A 23953-nucleotide genomic window follows, 5' to 3' on the forward strand; every position below is an offset into this window, starting at 1 on the left:
TCCATGTTCGTAGAGCTCGACGCGGTTTACAGTAGGAGAAATAGGAAGGAACTACAACAGAGGGTTAGAGGTAGAAGTGTGAAGAAAATTTAGAGGACTTGGGATGCCAAGATATGAGAGTTTCCTTGATTCCTAAGTTGGAGGGAGACTTACATTTTTTGAGAAAATCCAGGTTTTCAGATGTTTGCGGAAAACTTGGAGAGAGCTCAAGTTCCGAAGAGGGGAAGTAAGGTTGTTCCAGAGCTCAGTGATTTTGAAGTGGAGGGAGGTCCCTAGCTTTCCTGTGTGGGAAATGCCTTTTAGCGAGGGGAAGGATAGTTTTAATTTGTGGGAGGATCTGGTGGTATTAGGGTTTGAGGAATTCCAAGAAAGAGGGATAATCATTTTCTTGTAAGCCTTAGCCGTGGTGAAAGGAAGTCCACTAGTTTTCCCCCTGTTGAGCCACATCTTTTGATCTGGCAACAGTCACCAGCCCAGCACTCATCAAAATAAGCGTAGAAGCCACATAATTATTATATCGCGCGGTGGAATGGGATATAGCTTCTGTTTGCTGACTGGCTTGCTTAACATTCTTCATTGATGCTAAAAGAGTGAACCTCATTATACCAGAGTGGGCAGCTCTGCGTCCATGATATTTTTCCCCTCAGAGACTGAATAAACTATCTGGCTTGAGCTGCGCTTCTCCTTCCTACCTATTTTCCTCATTGATCGCCTCGGGTTAGCTATTGGCCAAGCACACCAGGTTATTTATCAGCTGTCCAAATGCAGCTGCGCTCTGTTTAGGGGTCAGGGTGTTCCCAAATCTGATTGAGACAACAGGCTGGCAGAAAGCCTGAGAAGGGTAAAGAACATTTAGTCAGCCACAGGGGGAAAAAAATTTCTGTATTTCATATATCCTAATTTGCATTTTATATAACAAACAAACTTGGAACTACCAAGGGGGGAATTCATCACACAGCGTTTAGGGACTTTGCACAGGTGTTAAGGTCTTAATGCACGTCAAGGAAATTAATGTGCACTAAATACTGTGAAGCCCATGACCTTAACACCCTTGCCAAATCTTTAAAACTGCTTGATAAATTTCCCCCACCAAGCTTACTTACAATAAAGACATTTTAATACAGGAAAGAGGAAGATTCTCAAAACTTTTATGTGGTTGCTAAACCAGCGTTGACAGGAAAGTAAGGCTTGACAGCTCAGACCTGTCAGACAATTTTGCTGCCATCAAGCAACCCCCCCCCCAGCACCCCCTCAGCAGTGGGAGAGATGCTCACTCTCTCCCACCATTGCCATTAAGCACCCCCCAAAACCTCCCCGGCAGCAGAAGAGATCCCCCCTCACCGCTGCCATTGTGTCCCCAAAGAAACCCCTGTGCCTCCGTTGACCACCCCACCCCTTTATCTTGTTTATGAAGGCCAGCCGGAAGGATATCTACTCACTCTGGCCAGCAAGCCCGCCTCTTCAAAATGGCAGGCCTAAGACTCTGATTGGCCCAAATGCCTAAGGCCCCTCCTATAGGATTTATTCTGCACATGTGCTGATCGCAGTGGCGTAGCTAGTATATGTGGCACCCGGGGCCCATCATTTTTTGACACCCCCCCATCTGTATGAAAAACATGATTTTTAGTAAAAATCCACACGTCACACAAGTGTACCTAGGAAAAGGCAGTGAGCAATACGTCAATAAACCCATTGTAAAACTAAACAAGCCAGACTAGTACAGATCAATCCTACACAGTCAATCCTAACAGAAAACCATGTCTTTTCGAACACATAGAACACAGAAAACATCTTCGCCTAGTATGTAATCACAAACGAACCCCTCCCCCTTTTACAAAACTGTAGTGTGGTTTTTAGCCATGGTGGAAACAGCTCAGATGCCAACGCTAAAAAACGCTCTACAGTTTTGTAAATGGGGAGATAGAATAAAAATACGTAGACAAAGATTAAACTGAAGCACCAAGAAGCTGGACTCTGCATGCAATGCAACACCGCAGAAACAGCAATGCATCTCCCCTAAGGCAAAAAAAAATAAAAAATAATAATAATAATAATTATGCCTCCCCCTTTCATCTCTCCCACACCCCCATGGTCTGGAATTTCACTCTCTCCTCTCCCTTCCCCCACTTCCATCAGCATCTGCCCCTTTCTCATCCTTCACCACACTTCCATATCACCCTGACCCCCTTTCTCACCCTCCACACCCTTCCATACCACTCTGACCCCCTTTCTCACCCTTCCATATCACCCTGACCCCCTTTCTTACCCTTCACCACGCTTCCATACCACCCTGACCCCCCTTTCTCATCCTTCACCACGCTTCCATACCACCCTGATCCCCTTTATCTCCTTCCACCACCCTACTATGTTTCTTTCTCTCTCCATCGAAATCAGCAAGGTCCCGCGATGACGACTATTGCTGCCTGTGCTCCGGAAGAGGTAAGTGATGTCGGAGGGGGGCTGGGCCGGCAGACGCAGGGAGTTGCGGCAAGGTCCCGCGATGACTGCGGCTGCCGGTCCGCCCCCCTCCGACGTCACTTATCTCTTCCGATGCAATGGCAGGAGTAGTTGTCATCGCGGGACCTTCGTGCACTTCAACGCGGCTGCCATATTTGTGCTCTGGAATAAATACCCTGTTGGGGCTCTGGTTGGCTGCCTGTTGATGACCCTTTCCTCTTGCTCAGTTTTTAAGCGTGTTTTGCGCGCTGCTCTTTTAGCTCCTCCTCTTCTCCTTGGCTGGCTTGTTCTTTTGCCACTCATGGCCTAATGAGTGCTGTCCATCCTGTCTAACAGGTTCCTGAGGAAGGGACCCAGAGTCTCCGAAACCGGGCTTGGTAGAACTTACATCGGCGGTGGTTTTCTTTGCCGTTCCGTTGATTCCAACTCTTCAGACCATACCTACAAGCTTTTTCCCTAGGAGTCAGCTGGGGACTCCCAGAGCGTACTAATCTGTCTTTTTTGAGTACTATAGTGTTGTGATTAATTTATCACGTAATTCAATTATTCACTGTTTTGGGATTATTTTGGGCACGCCGGAGGGGTCCAGTGATGGTGTGCAGGTGGAGGTTATTATATCTTCACTAGTGTGTGTAAAGCGCTGGAGAATTTTCTCCCTTCGCTTATCCTTCACACTGAGGATCCTCTCCTTCACATATTAGATTTTGGATTAAATATTTGGTGTTCTAGGCAGTTTAGGTCGCTCTGCGAGTTTAGTAGACCTTTAGTACCTTTGGCAGTATTATTATTTTTTAGGAGTTATTCTGGAATAAATAAGGCAGCCACGCTGAGGTGCCGTTTTTCAGCAGCGAGCTTCCGGACCCGGCCGGCTGTGCACCCCCTTGGAGCGTGCACCCGGGGCGGACAGCCCCCCTCCCCCCACACACCACTGGCCGATCGCTATCACCAGTAATCGGCACATACAAATTTAGCCACCCTCCACAACTCTCATTTGCATGCATGGTTTTTTAAAAGAATGACTCACCTTTCTGAAATTGTTACCATGGCTCCAAAAACTGCTGCATATAGTGGAAAAGCATGGTCTGAGCTTGAAAACAAGGATTCCTTGCAGCGTATGAAGCCAGAAAATGGGAATAGAACCTGCACATTTCTTAATGGTAACACGATGACAGCCCGGGGGGGGGGGGGGGGGTCCGTTGGATTAGTAAAGGTTAGATAATCAAGACTGTACTGAATAAAATTTGTGTGCAAAGGACCTTATTCTATACATTGGATGCCTAACTTTGCACACAAATCCCCCAAATTCTGTATATAGTGCCATAAGTTGTGCATGAAAATTGGTACACACAGTCAGTTTGCGTGTTCAAATTAATTGTTTTCATTCCAACAGAACCGGGACAAATAATTCTTTATTGGAAAAGACCCGACACTGTCAGTGTTTCGATTCTTGGCCACAATGAACATTTGAGAATCTTCCCCAGACTGTTGGAACAGTCAAATTCAGGGACAACTTTTAGAAGTGTGACTAATTTGCTTCAATCAAGGCTTGTTTATTTATTTCATTCGTTTTCTACCCCATTCTCCCCAAAGAGCTCAGAACAAGTTAACAAACATAATATACCAGCGGTCTCAAACTCAAACCCTTTGCAGGGCCACATTTTGGATTTGTAGGTACTTGGAGAGCCACAGAAAAAATAGTCAATGTCTTATTAAAGAAATGACAACTTTGAATCTGATAATTTCAGCTATACACAGCTGAAAGCAATGCAACATGCAGAAAGTGAAAATCTATGAAAGTATCAGCTGCAAAAGATACGATTTTGGACCAACTATTTTGAGGCCCTGGGTATTATAAAAATGATTCTTTATGGAAAACTTGTGCCTTAAGTGTCCGACACCGGACACACGCACAAGTTGTACTGCCTCCAATGGTTACCTTACGTTCTGGAACGTTGCCCACCTCACTGCTGTAACCTCATGCAAGCGCTTTCCTGCACGCGATTGGACTCCGCGCAATTGGACTCCACCTCACAATTGCGTACAGACACAGGAAAGCACTTACGTGAGGTTACAGCGACTGCCGTATACGACTGCTGGACACTTAAGGCACAAGTTTTCCATAAAGAATCATTCTTTATACCAAGGCCCAGCCCAGCGGCAAGCGGCAGGATCTTCAGGCACCGGCACGTCCTGTGGGTTGGTGCTGCATGCCGATGCCAGATCGGGGTTGAGGACTCCTTCAAGGGATCTGATCTGTGGAGAGAGTTGTTTCCAGTGGCTTGGTCTGAAGTGGGAATTGGAACGTCGTTTGGCGGTTTGCAGTTGAAGGGAATGACCAGGGGACATTTTGATGCATAGTTCATCCTTGGAGCGGAGAGACCTGTTTGGCACATACGAAGGAAGCTTAGTTGTCATATACCGTGGCGCCATGTCGTGCAAGGATTTGAATGCTAGCATCAGGCCCTTGAAGACACAATGTTTGGCTATGGGCAGAAGTCTGATGGCCACGTTTTTATTGAGGATCTGTTATAAAGAGAGACCACTGCCATTTCATATAGCTGCTGACACATATCTTTTCTCCTCTGTTTTTGCCCACGTCTTTTTTCTATGGCTCCTTTTATTAAGGTGCTGAATGCTAAAACTCAAACACGAGTCAATGGCACCTAACTCCAGTCATGGTACATGGGCTTGCGCGCATCTGTGAAGCTGAAAACTATACCGTCATTATCTTCACTACCAGCAGGGCCTCCCAAGGCGGACAGGTTTCAGCGGAGATGTCAGACTAACGATGCATGGGTAGCAGCTATGGGCAGTGCTGAAGGCAGAGGATCACGTTTGATATGACAACATCAAACTAATACTGCACAGAAGAAAGGCCCGGAAATCTACTTCTGTTTTCTGCCATGAAAATTTGATGATGATCATCAAGTCGCTAGGACTCAATGGCACCTAACATGAAGGCTAAGAAGTCCATTTTATTCCTGTGGGAAAATGGGCTTCTTAGCATATAGCGTGAACTAATCATTAGCACTCACTAAATCCATTAGTGCACTTTAGTAAAAGACTCCTATACATGGGAAAGGCCAAGATGACATACAAAAATTGTTTCTCTTCCTTGCAAGAAGTTTTGTGGTGTATCAATGACAATATTACAGTGCTCCCAGTTGGCAAAGGATATGGTGCAAAACTTTGATTCCCCTCCCCCCCGACCTCATGTTTTAAATAGCTGTTACACCCCCCCCCCCAAAAAAAAAAAAATTTCATTGGCCTGAAGAATCATGAATATTCTGAGGATCACCAAGCAGAAAGACTTTTTATTAAGAGAGTAAATGTTAAGGATGCTCATGGTTTCCCCCCCACCCCCCCGGGTGGTAAAGGGTGCACAACCTTCTGAAGAGTGAGCACATTTCATGACAAGCACACACTAACAACGATATTGCTCCCAAAATAAAAAAAAAAATAAAATTAAACCATCACAGTTTAGTGCCTTGCATAGCTTGGAGCTCTGCTGGGAACGTGAGCTGAATACAGAATTAGGAGAGCAGCAACGCAAGGAAAAATATGGACATCTATGCAGTCTGTTTCTGCCTCTGCAACGCCAAGGCAGTCGGGTTTTCTGCTGTTGTACAAAAGGCATATTGGACAGTGTATAAACTGTCAAAGATTAGACCGGATAAAGATGCTTACTGTTGGACAGTTTTGAAAAAGTATTTTTTTGGTTTGGCATTTGTGCATGATATTCCTCGAAACGATCATATTTATTGATCTTTTCTTCTGGCAACTTTTAGAGATTAACCCAGTATCTCTCAAACTTTTTCGAGCCAGGGTACACTAAAGGTGGTGGTCACAGCTTGAGGCACCCAGAAGTGCGCAGACATTGCCGTGATGACATCACGTATATGGCGTGACATCAACATGTCAACATTCGCACATGTGCAGAGGCCCTCCAGATGGGCCCTGAGACACCAATAGGGGGTACCAGCAGGGAAGAGGGCCGGAGAGAAGGAGAGGAACTGGAGCTAGCTGATTGCCTACAGCAGTGTTTCTAAGTTACTTCAAGCTAAGTACCCCCTAAGTCTAACAAATATCAACTGTGTACCCCAACCACAGACCTCCTTAGACCTACCCAAGCTCTGCCCCAGATCCCATCCCCTTTATTAATTATAATGCAATTTTTCCATTCATTTTTCATATAAACACAATTTACACAGCAGATATAAAGTCTCAAAACTGACACATTTCAATCACTATATTGAAAATAAAATCATTTTACCTACCGACGATCCTCTGCAGGCTACTGTAATTAGCTATAAAGGTGAGACCGGGAGGCCATGAGGGAAGCCGGAGGATGCTAGAGAGAAGGGGGAAACATGCAGGCCATTGGTGAATCGGGCAGCGCTGGCACTGTATCGCGTAGGGAAGTCAGCTGGCAGGCACCTCTCTTCCTCCTCAGTGTGCCTCGGCACACTTGGAATCTCAGGAGGCACACAGTGAGATACACTGGATTAACCTGCAAACACAGCACGATAGAATTGTATTTCTTGTTTTATTCCCCTCTCCCCCTTTTACAAAACCACAATAGTGTTTTTTAGTGCAGGCCGGCATGCTGAATACTCTGCGCTGCTCCCGATGCTCATAGGAACTCTATGAGCGTCAGGAGCAGCGCAGAGTATTCAGAGTGCCGGCCTGCACTAAAAACTGCTATCGCGTTTTTGTAAAAAAGGGGGGGGGAGGGGTAGTTAGGTCTGTGCTATATTTAATGGTGTTCTTTTTTTCTATTTATTTCATTCATTTTATTGTGAACCGTTGAATGCTATGGTGGTATATCAAATTTTAATAAGCATAAAACTTGTAAAATAGCAATTGGAACCTATGACGTGTTTTACTCATGGCCTAATCTTTGATCTTTTTGGACTGCAGATGATCATAAATGACATTACACTTGCACATTTCAGACCCATACATAAGAACATAAGCAATACCTCCACTGGGTCAGACCTGAGGTCCATCGTGCCCAGCAGTCCGCTCACGTGGCGGCCCAACAGGTCCAGGACCTGTGCAGTAATCCTCTATCTATACCTCTCTATCCCCTTTTCCAACAGGAAATTGTCCAATCCTTTCTTGAACCCCAGTACCGTACTCTGCCCTATTACGCCCTCTGGAAGCGCATTCCAGGTGTCCACCACACGTTGGGTAAAGAAGAACTTCCTAGCATTTGTTTTGAATCTGTCCCCTTTCAGCTTTTCCGAATGCCCTCTTGTTCTTTTATTATTTGAAAGTTTGAAGAATCTGTCTCTCTCTACTCTCTCTATGCCCTTTATGATCTTGTAAGTCTCTATCATATCCCCTCTAAGTCTCCTCCAGGGAAAAGAGACCCAATTTCTCCAATCTCTCAGCGTTTTCCATAGCTTACAAAACTTTAAGTAGGCCTGGAGAGTTCTTTGCCCAGAGGTGTGGGACCAGCTTTTTTATTTTTGGCCCTTGTATTGCAACTGATTATACATAATTGGAAGGGACACTTCTCTTTCAGAGACACAGTGGTTTGAACACTGCTTGCCTTTATCGTAATTATGAAAAGGAGGCAGAGGACAAGAGACTTCTGCGTACACATAAGAGTCATAAATCAGTTTGCTGGATAATTGCATGACAGGGATACGACGTACCGAAGAACAGGTTTATGAGTCACAATTAACAAAAACGCCGAACCAAGACAGTTAAGACATTGGGTACACTCATGAAGACCCTATAGGCAGGAAGGGAAAGTAAAGCCTTGAGCTTATCCTTGAAAGCCAGGCAGTGTATGGAGAGCTGGACAATGTATGGAGAGGCATAGCGTTCCAAAGAGTAGGTCCCATGAGGGCTACATACATTGGTGAAAGGCGGGCATGCACCTGCTGGACTATAAAAAAAAAAACCCAAAACACTGCACACTCATTTATAGCTGCTATTTGGGCTACACTGTTTTTCTGGCTAAAAATGTGCATTTAAAAAAATAAATAAAAAATTCCCCAAAGAGATGCATCAGTGCAAAGAGGCCCATCTCCTTGTGCAATGGGTAACATTACGCACAAACCCCCTCATTCTATAAACTTGCATGCACAATTTTACACTTAGCAGGCAGGGTTGCAAGCACAAATTAAAGAATAGTGTCAGTTACACGTGCAAATTAATGCACTACTTAGCTGCTATTTGGCATTAATAATCGCCTTTTGGTGACAATTGGTATTAATTGGCACTAAGTAAGTTATGCACATAACTGCCCTTAGTTGAGATTCTGCAAATTAAACATGCAAAATCCATAATGTGGAACTGCTAGAGGGGTGTGGACCTGAGAGGGGCCTGGCAGGTCAGGTGAATAATTAGCACTGATGTACACAGGCTGTAGAGTACAGTGGCATAGTAAGGGGGGGGGGCATCCACCCTGGGCACCGTCTTAGTGAGGGAGCAGGCATCCATCCTCCTCTCTGCCCCCCCCCCCTTTGTTGAGTGTGTGCGCTGCATCCCTTCCCCGTACCACTGTAACATTCCTGGTATAAGCACCAACCCCCAACCTGCTGTTATGTCCAGCCAGTATTGGCTCTCCCTCTGATGTCACTTCCTGGACCCCTGCCTAGGAAGTGATGTCAAAGGAAGAGCCGAGACTGGCGCAACAGCAGGTTGGGGGTTGCCACTCATGCTAGGAACGTTACAGAGGTACAGGGAAGGGAAGCGGCGTGTGCGTGGCAGGAGGGGGCAGGGATGGAGCGGGTGGAGAAGTGGGGGTGGAGAAGAGGTTGGGGGAGGGGCACCACTACCCCAGGCACCTCTCATCCTCGCTATGCCACTGGCAGAGTACCATCTGTTATGTGCCTAACTCCCTACAATTAGGCGTGAACATTTACGCCAGCCATTGAGCTGGTGTAGTTGGCGCATTACTGCAGACTTCCGCTACATTCTATGATAGGATTTGCACTAAGTGCTCATCATCCCAGCGCATAACTTTAGGTGACCTGCAGAGATTTACCCCTATAAAGGCTGTATGGCCCCGATTCTATAAAAGACGCCTAAAGTTAGGTGCTAGATCGGCGCACCTAGCTGATCTAGGTGCTTAATTTAATTATTTAAAAAGCTTAATCAGTGCTGATAACAAGCAATGAGCACCTCATAATTGGTTTAAATTAAAACTGATTGCTAGGTGACTAACTTGGCAGGCACCTACCACTTTCAGCTAGGTGTCTAGTCCAAGGTGCTTATCGGAATGTGGGCGTGGTTAAGGGTGGATCATGGGCGGATTTTGCATGTAGGTGCCTAAATTAAACTTAAGCGCCGGTATTTAGGAAAGAAAACCCTGGCATAAATACGGTTTTGGTGTCTACCATCGCCTAAGTCCAATTTATGTGCCACTAGGCGTGATTCTATAAATGGCATCTAACTTAAGATTACCACAACACAATTGAAATATGAAGGGTGAAAACAACAACAACCTTTTCATTAATGAAAATCATGAACACTCAACAATTAAATCTTCGGGGGGGGGAGGGGGGCAGGACATCAAACATGAAAGTGTATCGGATCATATATGTGTTACAAGAGATCCTATGATCTGATACACCTTCATCCAAGTTTCCAAGTTTTATTAAAATTTGATATTCCGCTAATCAAATTTTCTAAGCGGTATACAGGTAAATATATTCCCTGCGAATTCACGGTTCGTGAATTGCTGACTCAGGCTACACTAATCAGGAGCTGCGTGTCAAAGCCAAGCCTGATTGGTGTAGCCAGACTTTACTACAGGAAGAGGCAGTTGGAGCAGATCGTGAGTGATTTTCTTCACCCGCCGGCGCTCCAGCTGACCTCTCCTGCCTCCCCTGCCTTTTGACAGACGAAAAACCGCATTCGTTGGTTTTCAAAATTTGTGGGGGTTCCTGGAACGTAACCCCCATGAATTTCGAGGGAGTACTGTAAAGTGTAAAATCAGGTACTGGTACATAAGGGAAGAGGGTTGAGAACTACATGTCCTAATAGGACAGAGAGACAGGCAAGGGCAGCTTAATTGGATGGGGCCCTCCTGTAAGAAAGAGAAAGTAAAGGTAAGGGTAGTATTCATTATAAGATTAGATTAAATGTCAAAGGCGTCCTTGAATAAGAATGTTTTAAATTTTGTTTTAAAGCGTACTAATCTAATCTAATCTAATCTAAACCTTAAGTTTATATACCGCATCATCTCCATGAGAATGGAGCTCGACACGGTTTACAAGAACTTAAAATAGTGGGTAGAGAAGAAGAAAAAGGATTACATGAACTTATGTGTAGAAGGGGGGAGAGAAAGGGGGGAAGGATAGAGCTACAATTTGCTGAAAAGCCAGGTTTTCAGTTGTTTGCGGAATAACTGAAGGGAGCTCAGGTTCCGCAGCGGGGTGGTGAGGTCGTTCCAAAGACCTGTGATTTTGAAGAGAAGGGATTTTCCCAGTTTGCCTGAATAGTGGATGCCGCGTGGAGAGGGGAAGGCTAGTTTAAGCCTTTGGGCAGTTCTGGAGGAGTCGGGACTGGAGGAGTTGAAAGACAGTGGGATAAGAGGAGGCAGGATTCCGTGAATGATCTTGAAAGCCAGGCAGGAACATTTGAAATGGATTCTGGAGATTATTGGGAGCCAATGAAGTTTGGCAAGGAGTGGGGAGGCATGGTCAGACTTGCGTTTTGAGAAGATCAGTTTGGCTGCAGAATTCTGGATTAGCTGGAGTCTTAGAATACTTTTTTTTTTGATAGATTTAAGTAGATGGCGTTGCAGTAATCTAGTTTGGAGAGGATGATGGATTGGACAAGGATGGCAAAGTGTTGTTGGCTGAAGTAGGATCTAACTTTCCTCAGCATGTGAAGGCTGAAAAAGCATGATTTTGCCAAGGAGTTGAGGTGGTCATTGAGGGAGAGAGAGGAATCGATAGTGATATGATAGGATGTTTCTTCGTGTAAATTGATGGGTGTTGCGTTCCACAGAGTAACTGAGATTGTCGATTGGGTCATGTATGATTATGCACTTTATCCGGGTTTTGAAAAGCTTTCCTCCACATCACGTTGAGCAGGAGGGTATCCGTGTATGGGGATATCATCATGTGACATCCACGCATGCATGGACATCCTGCCTGATGAGAGCAGGCAGTGGGGGGCAGGGCTGGGGTGGGATTGGGGGTGGGACTATTATGGGATTAGGGGCAGGACTGGAGCTTGATGGAGCAGGGATGGGTAGAACTGGGTGGGTCTAGGGGACTGTACTATGCATGGTGCTATTTAACTTATTTATAAATGATCTAGAAATTGGAACAAGTGAGGTGATTAAATTTTCAGATGACACTAAACTGTTCAAATTTGTTAAAATGCATGCGGATTGTGAAAAATTGCAGACTGACTTAAGGAAATTGGAAGACTGGGCGTCCAAGTGGCAGACGAAATTTAAAGTAGACAAATGCAAAGTGATGCACATTGTGAAGAATAACCTGAATCACAGTTACTGGATGCTAGGGTCCACCTTGGAGGTCAACGCTCAAGAAAAGGATCTGGGTGTCATTGTAGACAACATGATGAAACCTTCTGCCCAAAGTGCGGTGGTGGCCAAAAAAGCAAATAGGATGCTAGGAATTATTAAAAAAGGGATGGTTAACAAGACTAAGAACGTTATAATGCCCCTGTATTGCTCCATGGTGCAACCTCATCTGGAGTACTGCGTTCATTTCTGGTCTCCTTATCTCAAGAAAGATAAAGTGGTGCTAGAAAAGGTTCAAAGAAGAACAACCAAGATAGTAAAGGGGATGGAACTCCTCTCGTATGAGGAAAGACTAAAACGCTTAGGACTCTTCAGTTTGGAAAAGAGATGCCTGAGGGGAGATATCTACAAAATCCTGAGTGGAGTAGAATGGGTGCAAGTAGATCGATTTTTCACCATCAAAAATTACAAAGACTAGGGGACACTCGATGAAACTGCAGGGAAATACTTTTATAACCAATAGGAGGAATTTTTTTTCACTCAGAGAATAGTTAAGCTTTGGAATGCATTGTCAGAGGTGTGGTAAGAGCAGATAGCGTAGCTAGTTTTAAGAAAGGTTTGGACAATTTCCTGGAGGAAAAGTTCATAGTCTGTTATTGAGAAAGACATGGGAGAAGCCACTGCTTGCTCTGGATCGGTAGCATGGAATGTTGATACTCTTTGGGGTTCCGGAATCTTTTGTTACTCTTTGGAATTCCGGAACCTTGCTATTCTTTAGGATTCTGAATGGAATGTTGCTACTCCTTGGGTTTTGGCCAGGTACTAGTGACCTAGATTGGTCACTGTGAGAACGGGTTACTGGGCTTGATGGACCAATGGTCTGATCCAGTAAGGCTATTCTTAGGGTTACCAGAATTTCCGTTTGGAAAATCATAAGAACATATGTATGATGTCTCCCCCTCAGAAGATTTAATTGTTGAGTGTTCACATTTTTCAATTTTGATAATGTTGTTTTACCCTTTATATTTCTATTGTTCGTGTGGTAACTTTGGGTGTTTTCATCATACATTGCCTGATTCTTGGATCTAACATTAGATTGACATGTGCCATGCACCTATGTTTTAGATGCCGTTTACAGAATCAGGGCCTTCATGCCTATCCTTACCTGTGTAAAGGGTGGGAGATTTTTTTTTTAAATCCAATTTTGGAAAATAAAGCTGCTATACCTTCAGAAAGGCTTGGCAATTATTCTCCCTACTGGCGAGGGATGAGGAGAGTTTCAATCATAACCAGTGCAGGAGGAAATTGTCAAACACAAGGCATGTTTGTAGCAGAATAAATTGGTGTTTAAGTGGCTGAATGGTTTTCTGGTTCACCACCTATCTGGCCTTTTAACAAAAGTATTCTATCTACGGGCCTTATTTAGACAGGACTTTTTATCATTACTCTCCCTTTGAACGAAAGCTTGTATGTTTGCTTTGTTAGCCCTTTGGGTATGTAGAACTAAAAGTTTCATCAGTTAAGTGCTGAAGGAGCTATTTATTTAAAATATTTATATTCCGCTACATCCACAGCTCTGAGCGGATTACAATTTATTTAAATTGACTACCGTGTCTTTTATTAAATTTGGGTCCAAAAAACACTCCATGTGCAGCATCATTCCTTCCCTCTCACCTATCCCCTTGTGCAGCAGAACCTCACCGACCCTCCCAATGTGAGACTGACATACCTCTGCTCTGAGGCCTCCTAAAGCAGCAGGGATGGGGGTTGCTGAATCAACAAGTCTGATTTTTTCAGCAAATCATGCAGCACTAGTGTCAGGGATGCAGTCAGGGAGGGTCGGGGAAATTTGAGGGGGGGAGGGGAGCTTCAGGGGTCGATCTTAACTAAGGCTTATTTTTGGGGTAGGGCCTCTATTAGGAGTATCTTTAAAAATCATGATAGGTCTTATTTTCAGGGAAATGGTAGAGTTAAGGCACATTAAGAAAAAACATCCCTCTCTGTCCAAGATGGGCTCACATTCTAAATTAAAATGCCTAGGGAAATAGAGAAAAATGAAAAGCATTATACATTTGTACAGGTAAATAAAATAAGAATAAATAAAATAAAAACAGGAATACGAAAGATTAAATAAGTCCCAACAGAAATAAAACAAACTAAAGTAAAGACAAGTGAAATAATAAATAAAATCCGGTCAGTCAATGTGGTGGAGCCAGTAGGACATAACTCCAAAGCAGGCCATCAGGGCTCTCTTACCGTGAATAGCATGGCAGGCAGGCAGGATCTCAGACACTCAGATGGCCAACAGCTGCACGATGGATTGAGACCGTTCTCATCCTGCAGGTTAGTAACTTTCCCCCTTTAATTTGCGGTTTCGACCTCTATCTGGTGACCAGTCGCTAGTCTCTGAGATGACCTATCCAGCCTCTCTGTGTTAATTGAGCAGATGTGCTCCGAGTTCCCATCATCCCCCAGTAGTTCATTCCAAACATCATCACTGTCGGTGATCCGTGACCTTTTAAAGTTTGCTCATCTCTTGCTTGTAGCTTCTCATCCTATTCCTGTCCGTTCCTCATCTATAAATAATGTTTCTCTTGCATATAGGTAAAATACATGCAATCCCATTAGAAATATTTATTTATTTTAAAATTTTCTTCCCCGATTAACACCTAAGCGGGTTACAGTAGAAAGCACACATTCAGGACATACTCAGACATATCACAACATAGAATGTTATAAATAGAAACAAAATAAAAAAAGTAGATAAAATGATACCTTTTTTATTAGATTAACTCAATAAATTTGTTGACTAGCTTTTGAAGGCAATACCTTCTTGTTTGGGTTTTTGGAGGTTTGGAATGTGCATTAATGCCCATGCTTATGTTAGACAGTCTGGATAAACCATATCAGCTTTATCTACCATCATTTTCTATGAGAAAAACCTAGCCTAGATCAGACAATAGGACTGGATGAGTCAACAACCTCTAAAATGGTGAAAAAGGGTTTGCGAGGAAAGTTGAATAGGGGATTAGACAGTTGAGCAAAACTCCTCAACTGTCTAACAGAAATCAAAACCTGGATGTCTATAAATAAACTGCAACTAAATGCCTCAAAAACAGAACTCCTTTGGATCTGCAAAGAGCACTACACTTAGACCTGACCCTCTCTTATCTGGGAAACCACTACCCTAACCGCAAAAGACCAAGCACACAGTCTGGGAATGCTTCTCGACGCAAACCTTTCTCTCTCTTGTCACATCTCTCAGGTAGTGTCCTCCTCATTCTACTATTTCCGACAGCTCCAGAAAATAAGAAGCTACTTCTCAGAAAATGACTTCACCCAACTTCTCTTTGCCTTCGTCCTGTCCCACATGGCCTACTGAAACACACTATTCAACGTATTGACAATGAAAAAACCTTCAACACCTATAACACATACAAAATGAGGCAATTAGACTCCTAAAAAACCTCCAAGCCTTCGACTCCGTCTCAGAAGCACTATCATCAACCCAATAACCCATTACCAAACGTATCTTCAAGGGCTGAGTAATAACATACAATTGCTCTTCACAGCATGGTACCCAGCTACATATCTACCAAACTTCCGCCATATGTCCCAAATAGACCACTCCGCTCCCAGGAAGACCCACGTCTGCAAATACCTCCTGGTTATGCCCTCCAGCTCCAGAGCACCAGATGCTGTTCCTACTCCTACTTCCTACGAAGCTACTGGCATCAACTGCCTCCTCACATCGAATCACTCAAAGGGCTTCTGAACTTCAGGAAAGCAATAAAAACTTACTGTTTCCCATAAATCCGGTCACTCCCTTCCAACCATATGTATTAAGAACATAAGAATAGCCTTACTGGGTCAAGCCCAGTAGCCCGCTCTAACGGTGGCCAATCCAGGTCACTAGTACCTGGCCAAAACCCAAGGAGTAGCAACATTCCATGCTACCGATAAAGGGTAAGCAGTGGCTTCCCCCATGTCTTTCTCAGTAACAGACTATGGACTTTTTCCTCCAGGAATATTTTGGAGGAATGCTAGAAATATGTATGAAAATATCATAATTGTGAATTTATTAGAAATTAAATCTATTTGTATTATATCATATTATATTTAATTATTTCCTTCAATAAAATGTTATAAATTATTAAATTTTGCCCCGGAATACGAACGCTGCTTTGGAATCCGAACGTACGGGAACTGAAAGCGTTGCTCAGCCCAAAGCATTCCCTTTGATGCAGCTTCCTGTTTCCACTTGGGACAGAAGCTTTGGGCTGGGCACCATTTGCAGTTGCCATTGCCAATCTTGCTACCTATGCCGGCGGGGGCCCGATCTTGCTGCTTTTGCCAGGGGGACCCAAACTTCCTGCCTCTGTTAAATTTATTGGAAAATCTGAGTTTGTGGGACCAGGGAACGGATTAATTCAGTTTCTATTATTTTCAATGGGAAAAATTGTCTTGGAACACGAACGTTTTGGAACTCTAATGGGGTTCTGGAATGGATTAAGTTCAGATTTCAAGGTACCACTGTATTGCTTGCACTTTGTAATTACATTTCTTTGATACACACATCATGTTGGTGGTATAGCCAAAATGAGAAAAAAATGGAAATTGCATAAAGAGGACCGATGATGAATACACCACCCCAGTAAGGGCATGAAATAAATTTGAGCAATGTTCTGTGTGGACGAGGCCCTAAATTAGGTTAAGATTGTACAAGTTTACTCTCTGTTTTTTTGATTGATTTTTGAGTATCTTAAGATGTTCAAGTTGACATTTGGATTAACAAAAGATTTTACCATGGGCTAATGGAACTTTTAATGTGACAACCATTGGGATTGTTCCCAGCATTTCTCTTTTAAAGTTTCCATGGTATTCTATTTGGAGCAGTGACATAGCCATGAGGGGATGGGGGACTTAAAGACTTGAAACCCCCCCCCCCCCAAAAGCCTCAGGCCTCCTTCAAAATTTAGGCACCAAATACATGTCTGGCAGGCAAGCCCAGCCAACCAAATAGATTCTCTGCAGGAGCTGCACCAGTGCTGCTGAAGCAACAAGGAAACCTGCAGGGTGCTCCAGCTGCTGGTGCCAACACTTGTTTGGAGCACCCTACCAGCTTTCTCAATGCTTTAGCAACTAAGGGGGAGGCTCCAGTAGAGAATCTCTTCTTCTAATGAGGCTTCAGCATCTCCCGCCAGCAAAGATATGATTCAAGGGAGGTGGGGGGAACGGACAGGAAAATTTGTCCTTTCCCCCAGTCTACCTCTTGTTTCCCCCTAAAAAAAATTGAGTTCTTTCTATGCTTGATTTGGAGGTAACATAGAAACACCTCTTATTTAGAAGGTGGTATGTGTAACGTTCCCGCTAAATTGGAAGACTGGGCGTCCAAGTGGCAGATAAAATTTAATGTGGACAAATGCAAAGTGATACACATTGGGAAGAATAACCTGAAACACAGTTACCGGATGCTAGGGTCCACCTTGGAGGTTAGCGCCCAAGAAAAGGATCTGGGTGTCATTGTAGACAACACGATGAAACCTTCTGCCCAATGTGCAGCGGTGGCCAAAAAAGCAAACAGGATGCTGGGAATTATTAAAAAAGGGATGGTTAACAAAACTAAGAATGTCATAATGCCCCTGTATCGCTCCATGGTGCGACTTCAAGAAAGATATAGTGGCGCTAGAAAAAGTTCATAGAAGAGCGACCAAGATAGTAAAGGGGATGGAACTCCTCTCATATGAGGAAAAACTAAAACGGTTAGGGCTTTTCAGCTTGGAAAGAGACGGCTGAGGGGAGATATGATTGAAGTCTACAAAATCTTGAGTGGAGTAGAATGGACTGATTTTTCACTCCGTCAAAAATTACAAAGACTAGGGGACACTCGATGAAGTTACAGGGAAATACTTTTAAAACCAATAAGAGGAATTTTTTTTTTTTCACTCAGAGAATAGTTAAGCTCTGGAATGCGTTGCCAGAGGATGTGGTAGTGTAACTGGTTTTAAGAAAGGTTTGGACAAGTTCCTGGAGGAAAAGTCTATAGTCTGTTATTGCGAAAGACATGGGGGAAGCCACTGCTTGCCCTGTATTGATAGCATGGAATATTGCTACACCTAAAAGAACTGGAATTTGAAATAGGAGAACTATTGCAAAAACTTGCCAACCTGTCAATCAAAACAGGACAGAAACCAGATGACTGGAAGATAGCAAACGTCACGCCGATATTTAAAAAAGGATCGAGAGGAGTGCCAGGCAACTACAGATCTGTGAGTCTCACGTCTGTCCCTGGAAAGATGGTTGAGGCGCTGATCAAAGATAGCATAGTCCGGCACCTAGACACACATGACCTGATGAGAGCCAGTCAACATGGGTTCAGGAAAGGGAAATCATGCTCTGACGCAACTTCCTGTTTCCGGCAAGGCGGGTTGAATCCAAGGTGGAGAGATTTTGTGTCCAGAGGGGAAGGGTCTGAGAGAAAAGCTGCGGGAGTGGTGGTGAGTGACCTCAGATGGCGTCTGTAGAGTTACTTCAGTTCCATAATAGTTGAGGACCAAAACAGCCACTGTGGACATGGCAGCCTCACGCTACCGCCGCTTCCTGAAGTTGTGTGAGGAATGGCCACTGGACAACACCAAATGGGGCTGGGATCTGGGCGCCTTCCTGAGGGAGCGGGTGGCACAGGCTTTCCGAGAAGGAGAGAGCACACAGATTTCTGACCCAGAAACATGTGACCAGATATATGACAGCTTAGCCAGAATCAATAGCAACTTCTACAGGTATAAGTATCCACGCCTGAGGGACACAAGTTTCACTGAAGTAACTGTGGAAGAGTGCCGGATGGTTCTAGCCACAGACAGCTTGACGCAAATGGAAGAGGCCAAGAAGGGACTCTGGAAGAAACTGAAGGAGAAGTTCAGCCAGAAAAACACTGAAGAAGGAAGCAAATAGCTTGGCTAACACTGTGCACATTTTATATGCTCTGTATATGGCTTTCAGGATCTCATATTAAAAAAAAAAAAAGAAAAAAAAAAAAGGAAAGGGAAATCATGTTTGACGAACCTACTTCAATTTTTTGAGGCAGTGAACAGACAAATTGATAGTGGAGAACCGGTGGATATTGTATACTTAGACTTTCAGAAAGCATTCGACAAGGTTCCACATGTAAGACTTCTCAGGAAATTATAAGGCCATGGAATAGAGGGAGATATACTAAGATGGATAGGCAAATGGCTAGAGAACAGAAAACAGAGAATGGGCATAAATGGGAAGTTCTCAGAATGGGAAAAAGTGACTAGTGGTGTACCCCAGGGCTCGGTACTTGGACATCTTATTTAATATTTTCATAAATGGCCTGGAAGAAGGAACATCCAGTGAAATCATTAAGTTTGCAGACGACACAAATCTATGCCGGGCAATCAGATAGCAGAAGGACAGCGAGGAACTCCAGAGCGACTTGAATCAATTGGAGAAGTGGGCAGATAAATGGCAGATGAATTTTAATGTGGAAAAATGCAAAGTGATGCATTTTAGGCAGAAAAAATAAAGATCACAAGTATAGTATGTCAGGTGTAACTCTGGGAAAGACCAAACAGGAAAAGGACCTGGGTGTACTGATAGTTAGGACCCTGAAACCGTGGGTAGGCACTGCTGTGTTAACTGATCTTTAATGGGTTAGTGTGTGGTATTGCAGCACATTAACCACCAAATGCCTTCCAAAGCCCATTCTCTGCTCATGCCCCACCTCTTATTACATTACATTACATTAGTGATTTCTATTCCGCTTGTACCTTGCGGTTCTAAGCGGATTACATTAGAAGATGGCTGGTCATTTCCAGGCGATGACAATACAATACTTTACATTACTTTACAAACTTTGCATACCTTTCTTTACATAACTTTTCATACATTACTTTACATAGCTTTACGTAGATTTACTTTACATTACCTTACAGTACTTACATAACTTTACATTACATTATTTTACATAGCATAACTTTACATTACAGAAAGCTAGATTCAGTTTATAAGTAGAGGTATCGGACGTTTTGAGATATTTAGTGGTTACAATGTTTCCGGGTATGTATTGAAGTATCGTCATGGAGACTTGATTAGATGTTGCCTGAAAGGGAGGAATTGCAAGGAAAGTGCGGTAGGGATAGGAAATGAGGGGAGATTAGGTTGATGGGATGTGTTTTTTGAATAGTATGGTTTTGATATCTTTTCGGAACGCTTTATAGTCAGTTGTTGTGATCAGCAGCTTGGAGATGGTGGGGGTCATGTTTCGCTGCCTGTGTAGCAAGTAGGTTGTCATATAGTTTTTTGCGTCTAGTGCCATTCACAAAAAGCACCTAATGTGTGGTATATACTGAGCGGTAACTGCAAATTTCCACAAAGCTCCTTAACGTGGTTGTTTGCTATCAGTTACAAGATGATAAACTGTGCGTTAATCCTTGGATTCTGTAAAGGGCACCCAAATTTGGGCACGATCCACTGAAGCATGCACAACCTAATTGATTAATGAGCCAATTAACATCAATAAATGGCCACTAACAATCAATTATTGATGTTAATTGGCACCAATTAGGGGTTGTGTGTGCATCTGGCTGCATGTATTCCATAAGTCTGCCCAAATACCATTGGCCAGGATTCTCTATAGGGTGCCGATATCAGTGGCTGCCTAAAATGCGGCCGTTGATCGCATACTGATCACGCATCAGCGCCCTATAGAGAATTAATCCTCTGTGAAAGATAGGCACCGGAAATGTAGGCCTTCATTGCTGGCACCTATCTTTGTTGTGAATCATGCCTACATAGACGCTTAACACCACTTCCGGTGTTAGCCACGTTCATCGTGATGCTTGAAGGCCTAAAGCGCACGATTATGGCATGTGTTATTTAGGTGCCGGTAGGTGCTTTAACGGTGCCATTTTAAATGGCATTTGTTAATTAACTTACCGGCACCTAAATTTAGGCATCGTTTATTGAATTTCCCCCATAGAGCACAACTCAAAAGGGGTTCATGGGGGTTACGGGCATTTTCAAAAGATGCGCATAGTGTTATAGAATTCCATGGATACATACCCAAATTGTATATCAAGATTTATACCAAGTAGGGGCAGTGGAATGCTGTCTTGTTTGGGGAGAGAGGTGGGGGGGGGGGCAAGGCGCTTCGCCCAAGCCTCTGCAAAATCATGCGGCAGCTTCAATTTTAAATGATCGAGCAGCCGCCGCGCAGCATCAAGAAGAAGGCCTGCCCTTGGAAGTCTTCATTCTACTTCCGGGGGCAGGCCTGCTCCTTGAAGTTGCGTGGCAGTGGCTGCCTGATCATTTTAAGTTAAACCCTGGGACTCAGGAGGATGTGGGGGGCACCAGTTTTGAGGGAGGCCAAGGCCCCTGCGGCCTCCCCTGTTCTGACGCCTATGACACCAGGTTTCAGCCAGAGCAAATCCTTGCACATGAAGCTGGGCACACGAATCCCTGCTATGGCCTATTCGATAAAGGATGTTCATTCCGGAGCATGCTTTACAGAACATAGCTGAAAGCTGATTTTTTCCTGTGTCTATTTTTCAGCACCAATAAATATATATATATATATGTAGCCACCTATTTCTCATGATCTGTAGAAGAAGGGGTTATCTTCGAAACCACATCGTAAAAGGCATTGAGTTAGTCCAATAAAAAGGGTACTACCTTATTTCCTTTTTTTTTTTTTTTTTAATTTCTATATATTACCTTTAAAAGTGGACTGACATGGCCACCACACCATTTCACCCATGAGCTCAGATAATGGGAATTTTTTCTTAATGCAGATTTATGTGCTCTTATTGGCTGGAGACTTCCAATGAAGCTCTTATTGTAATGGCTCAATACTGGTATGATTGCAAAGTGCTTTATATCAAAGATGCCACTTCAAATAAAACTGCAATTGTTTAGTACAGTTAGCCCAACAAGGGGTGCTTTTGTTATATTGTCAGCCCTTGTTTGAAATTTCATGAATGCATTGTGAGATTTTTGTACAGTAATTATTATTTTTTTTTTTTGTAAGTAACTAGTCTTAATCTGAAAGCAGTATGAAAGCTGGTTCTTTGTGTCCCAGAATGCAGTTAGAGAATTTAAAAAAAAGAGAGAGTAAACACTTCTGCCAGTTCTTTGGCGGCATTGTTACAAAGTCTTTGCTCATTTTTTCCCCAGAAATCTGCTGTTTTGTTTACTCATTCAATGGAGAATAAAAAAAAAGTGAGAAATTATACAAGGAAGAAATAGCTTGATGAACAATAGAATGCAAAAGACAATCCCTTAATGCACAGAAGAGCAGGATACATTGTGACAGATGCTGACTCTTTTCCATAATCATTAAAGTTTAAAGGACGGATGTGCCGAGAATATTCAAATATCAGACGGCCTGGTTTAGAAAAATTGGCTTTTAGTCTTCCAGCACTAATTGGCTGAGAAGGTCAGCCACAGTGAAACACAGGAGCATAGATTATCAGAGCAGGTGGAGGCCATGAGGTCCAGCTTCATTCCTGATGCACTGCAATAGATCTGAGATGATTTGTGGCTTTCTGCCTCTCCGCTAGAGATTGTCTATGTCTGTCCCGGCCCCGGCCTTTCTTGAAGTTTCTGATGTTTCTCCTCAAGTCTACTCTCATGGACCCTCATAATCCCTCCCTTTTACAAAACTGTAGCGCGGTTTTTAGTGCCGGTCTTGGCGGTAACAGGTCTGACGATCATAGAATTCCTATGAGTGTTGGAGCTGTTACCGCCATTGCCGGCACTAAGAATCATGCTATGGCTTTGTAAAAGAGAAGGGGGAGGGAGAATGTAAGCTCTTGTTCTAGGTAGGGATACCATAAGGCTCCAGAAAAAAAAACAACAAAAAAAAAAACAGGACAGATTGAGACCTCTGGGTTTTACTTCCATTGAAAGCAATCCATCCTTTTTCTGGAGCCATATGGTAACTAGCTAGGTACTTGGAACCTGGATTGGCCCCTGTTGGAAACAGGATACCGGGCTTGATGGACCTTCAGTCTGTCCCAGTTTGACAATTCGTATGTTCTTATGTGAGCCAAGTGTAGGAAAATCAAGCCATTGTGACATCACTGCGGAGGCTGGCTCTTAGACAATGGTGGAATGAGGCATTATGACATCACAATCTCAGCTCTGGAATGTTGCTGCACTTTGGGTTTCTACCAGGTACTTGGGACCTGGGTTGGCCACCGTTGGAAATAGGATGCTGTCCCAGTATGGCAATTCTGAAAAAAAAAAAAAAAAAACCCAAACCCCTAAATACCTTATGCTAGTCAGGTTTTCAGGATATCCACAAAAAATATGCATGAGATAAATTTGCACAGTGAATATGCATGAGATAAATTTGCAGCATACGGGTAGTGCATGTAAATCTATGTCAAGCATATTCATTTATTCAATTTGCTAAACTGTTCTCCCAGGAGAGCACAGAATGGTTTTTATAAGTTTATTCAGGTACTCAAGCAGTGGCGTAGTAAGGGGGGAGAGGAAGGGAGGGGAGGGGAGGGGAGGGGAGGGGGGTGCCCAAGGCGCCCCTCTTCCTCGGGGCACTGGTAGCCCTCCTCCTTTCTGCCTCCCCTTCCCACTCCTTCCCCTGTTGTGCACACCCCTTCTTCCCCTGTACCTTTTTAACTTTGGTGCCAGCAGCAAACAACAAGCTTTGGTGCTCTCTCTGATGTCACTTCCAGGACCTGCGCCTAATAAGTGACGTCAGAGTGCCAAAGCTCACACGGGCAGCAAGATAGTGGCTGCTGGCGCTGATGTTAAAAGGATATAGGGAAGGGTGTTGACCCTTGCTATGCCACTGAACTCAAGCATTTTCCCCCATCTGTTCTGGTGGGCTCACAGTCGGGTTTTCAGGATTTCCCCAATGAATATACATCGAAAGCAGTGCATGCACATAGATCTCATGCATATTCATTGGGGAAATCCTGAAAACCCGACTGGATTGCAGCCCTCAAGGAGGCACTTTGAGACCCCTGGACTCTATCTAATGTACTGGGACAATGG

General features: G+C 43.8%; 1 protein-coding gene across 1 annotated transcript; it reads left to right on the forward strand.

The window, feature by feature from the left end:
• Nucleotides 1-18318: 18318 nt before the first annotated feature.
• On the forward strand, nucleotides 18319-18893 carry LOC117364628 (ubiquinol-cytochrome-c reductase complex assembly factor 2-like). The gene has a single exon (XM_033954023.1). It carries the CDS (start codon nucleotides 18488-18490, stop codon nucleotides 18863-18865), a length of 378 nt encoding a protein of 125 aa, XP_033809914.1. The 5' UTR covers nucleotides 18319-18487; the 3' UTR covers nucleotides 18866-18893.
• The last annotated feature ends 5060 nt before the right edge of the window (nucleotides 18894-23953 follow it).

This window comes from Geotrypetes seraphini, chromosome 8 (genome assembly GCF_902459505.1).
Source record: "Geotrypetes seraphini chromosome 8, aGeoSer1.1, whole genome shotgun sequence".
In the NCBI taxonomy this organism is placed as follows: Eukaryota; Metazoa; Chordata; class Amphibia; order Gymnophiona; family Dermophiidae; genus Geotrypetes; species Geotrypetes seraphini.

Coding starts and splice junctions, on each gene's coding strand:
- LOC117364628 (XM_033954023.1), top strand. CDS start 18,488: ATGGCAGCCTCACGCTACCGCCGCTTCCTGAAGTTGTGTGAGGAATGG.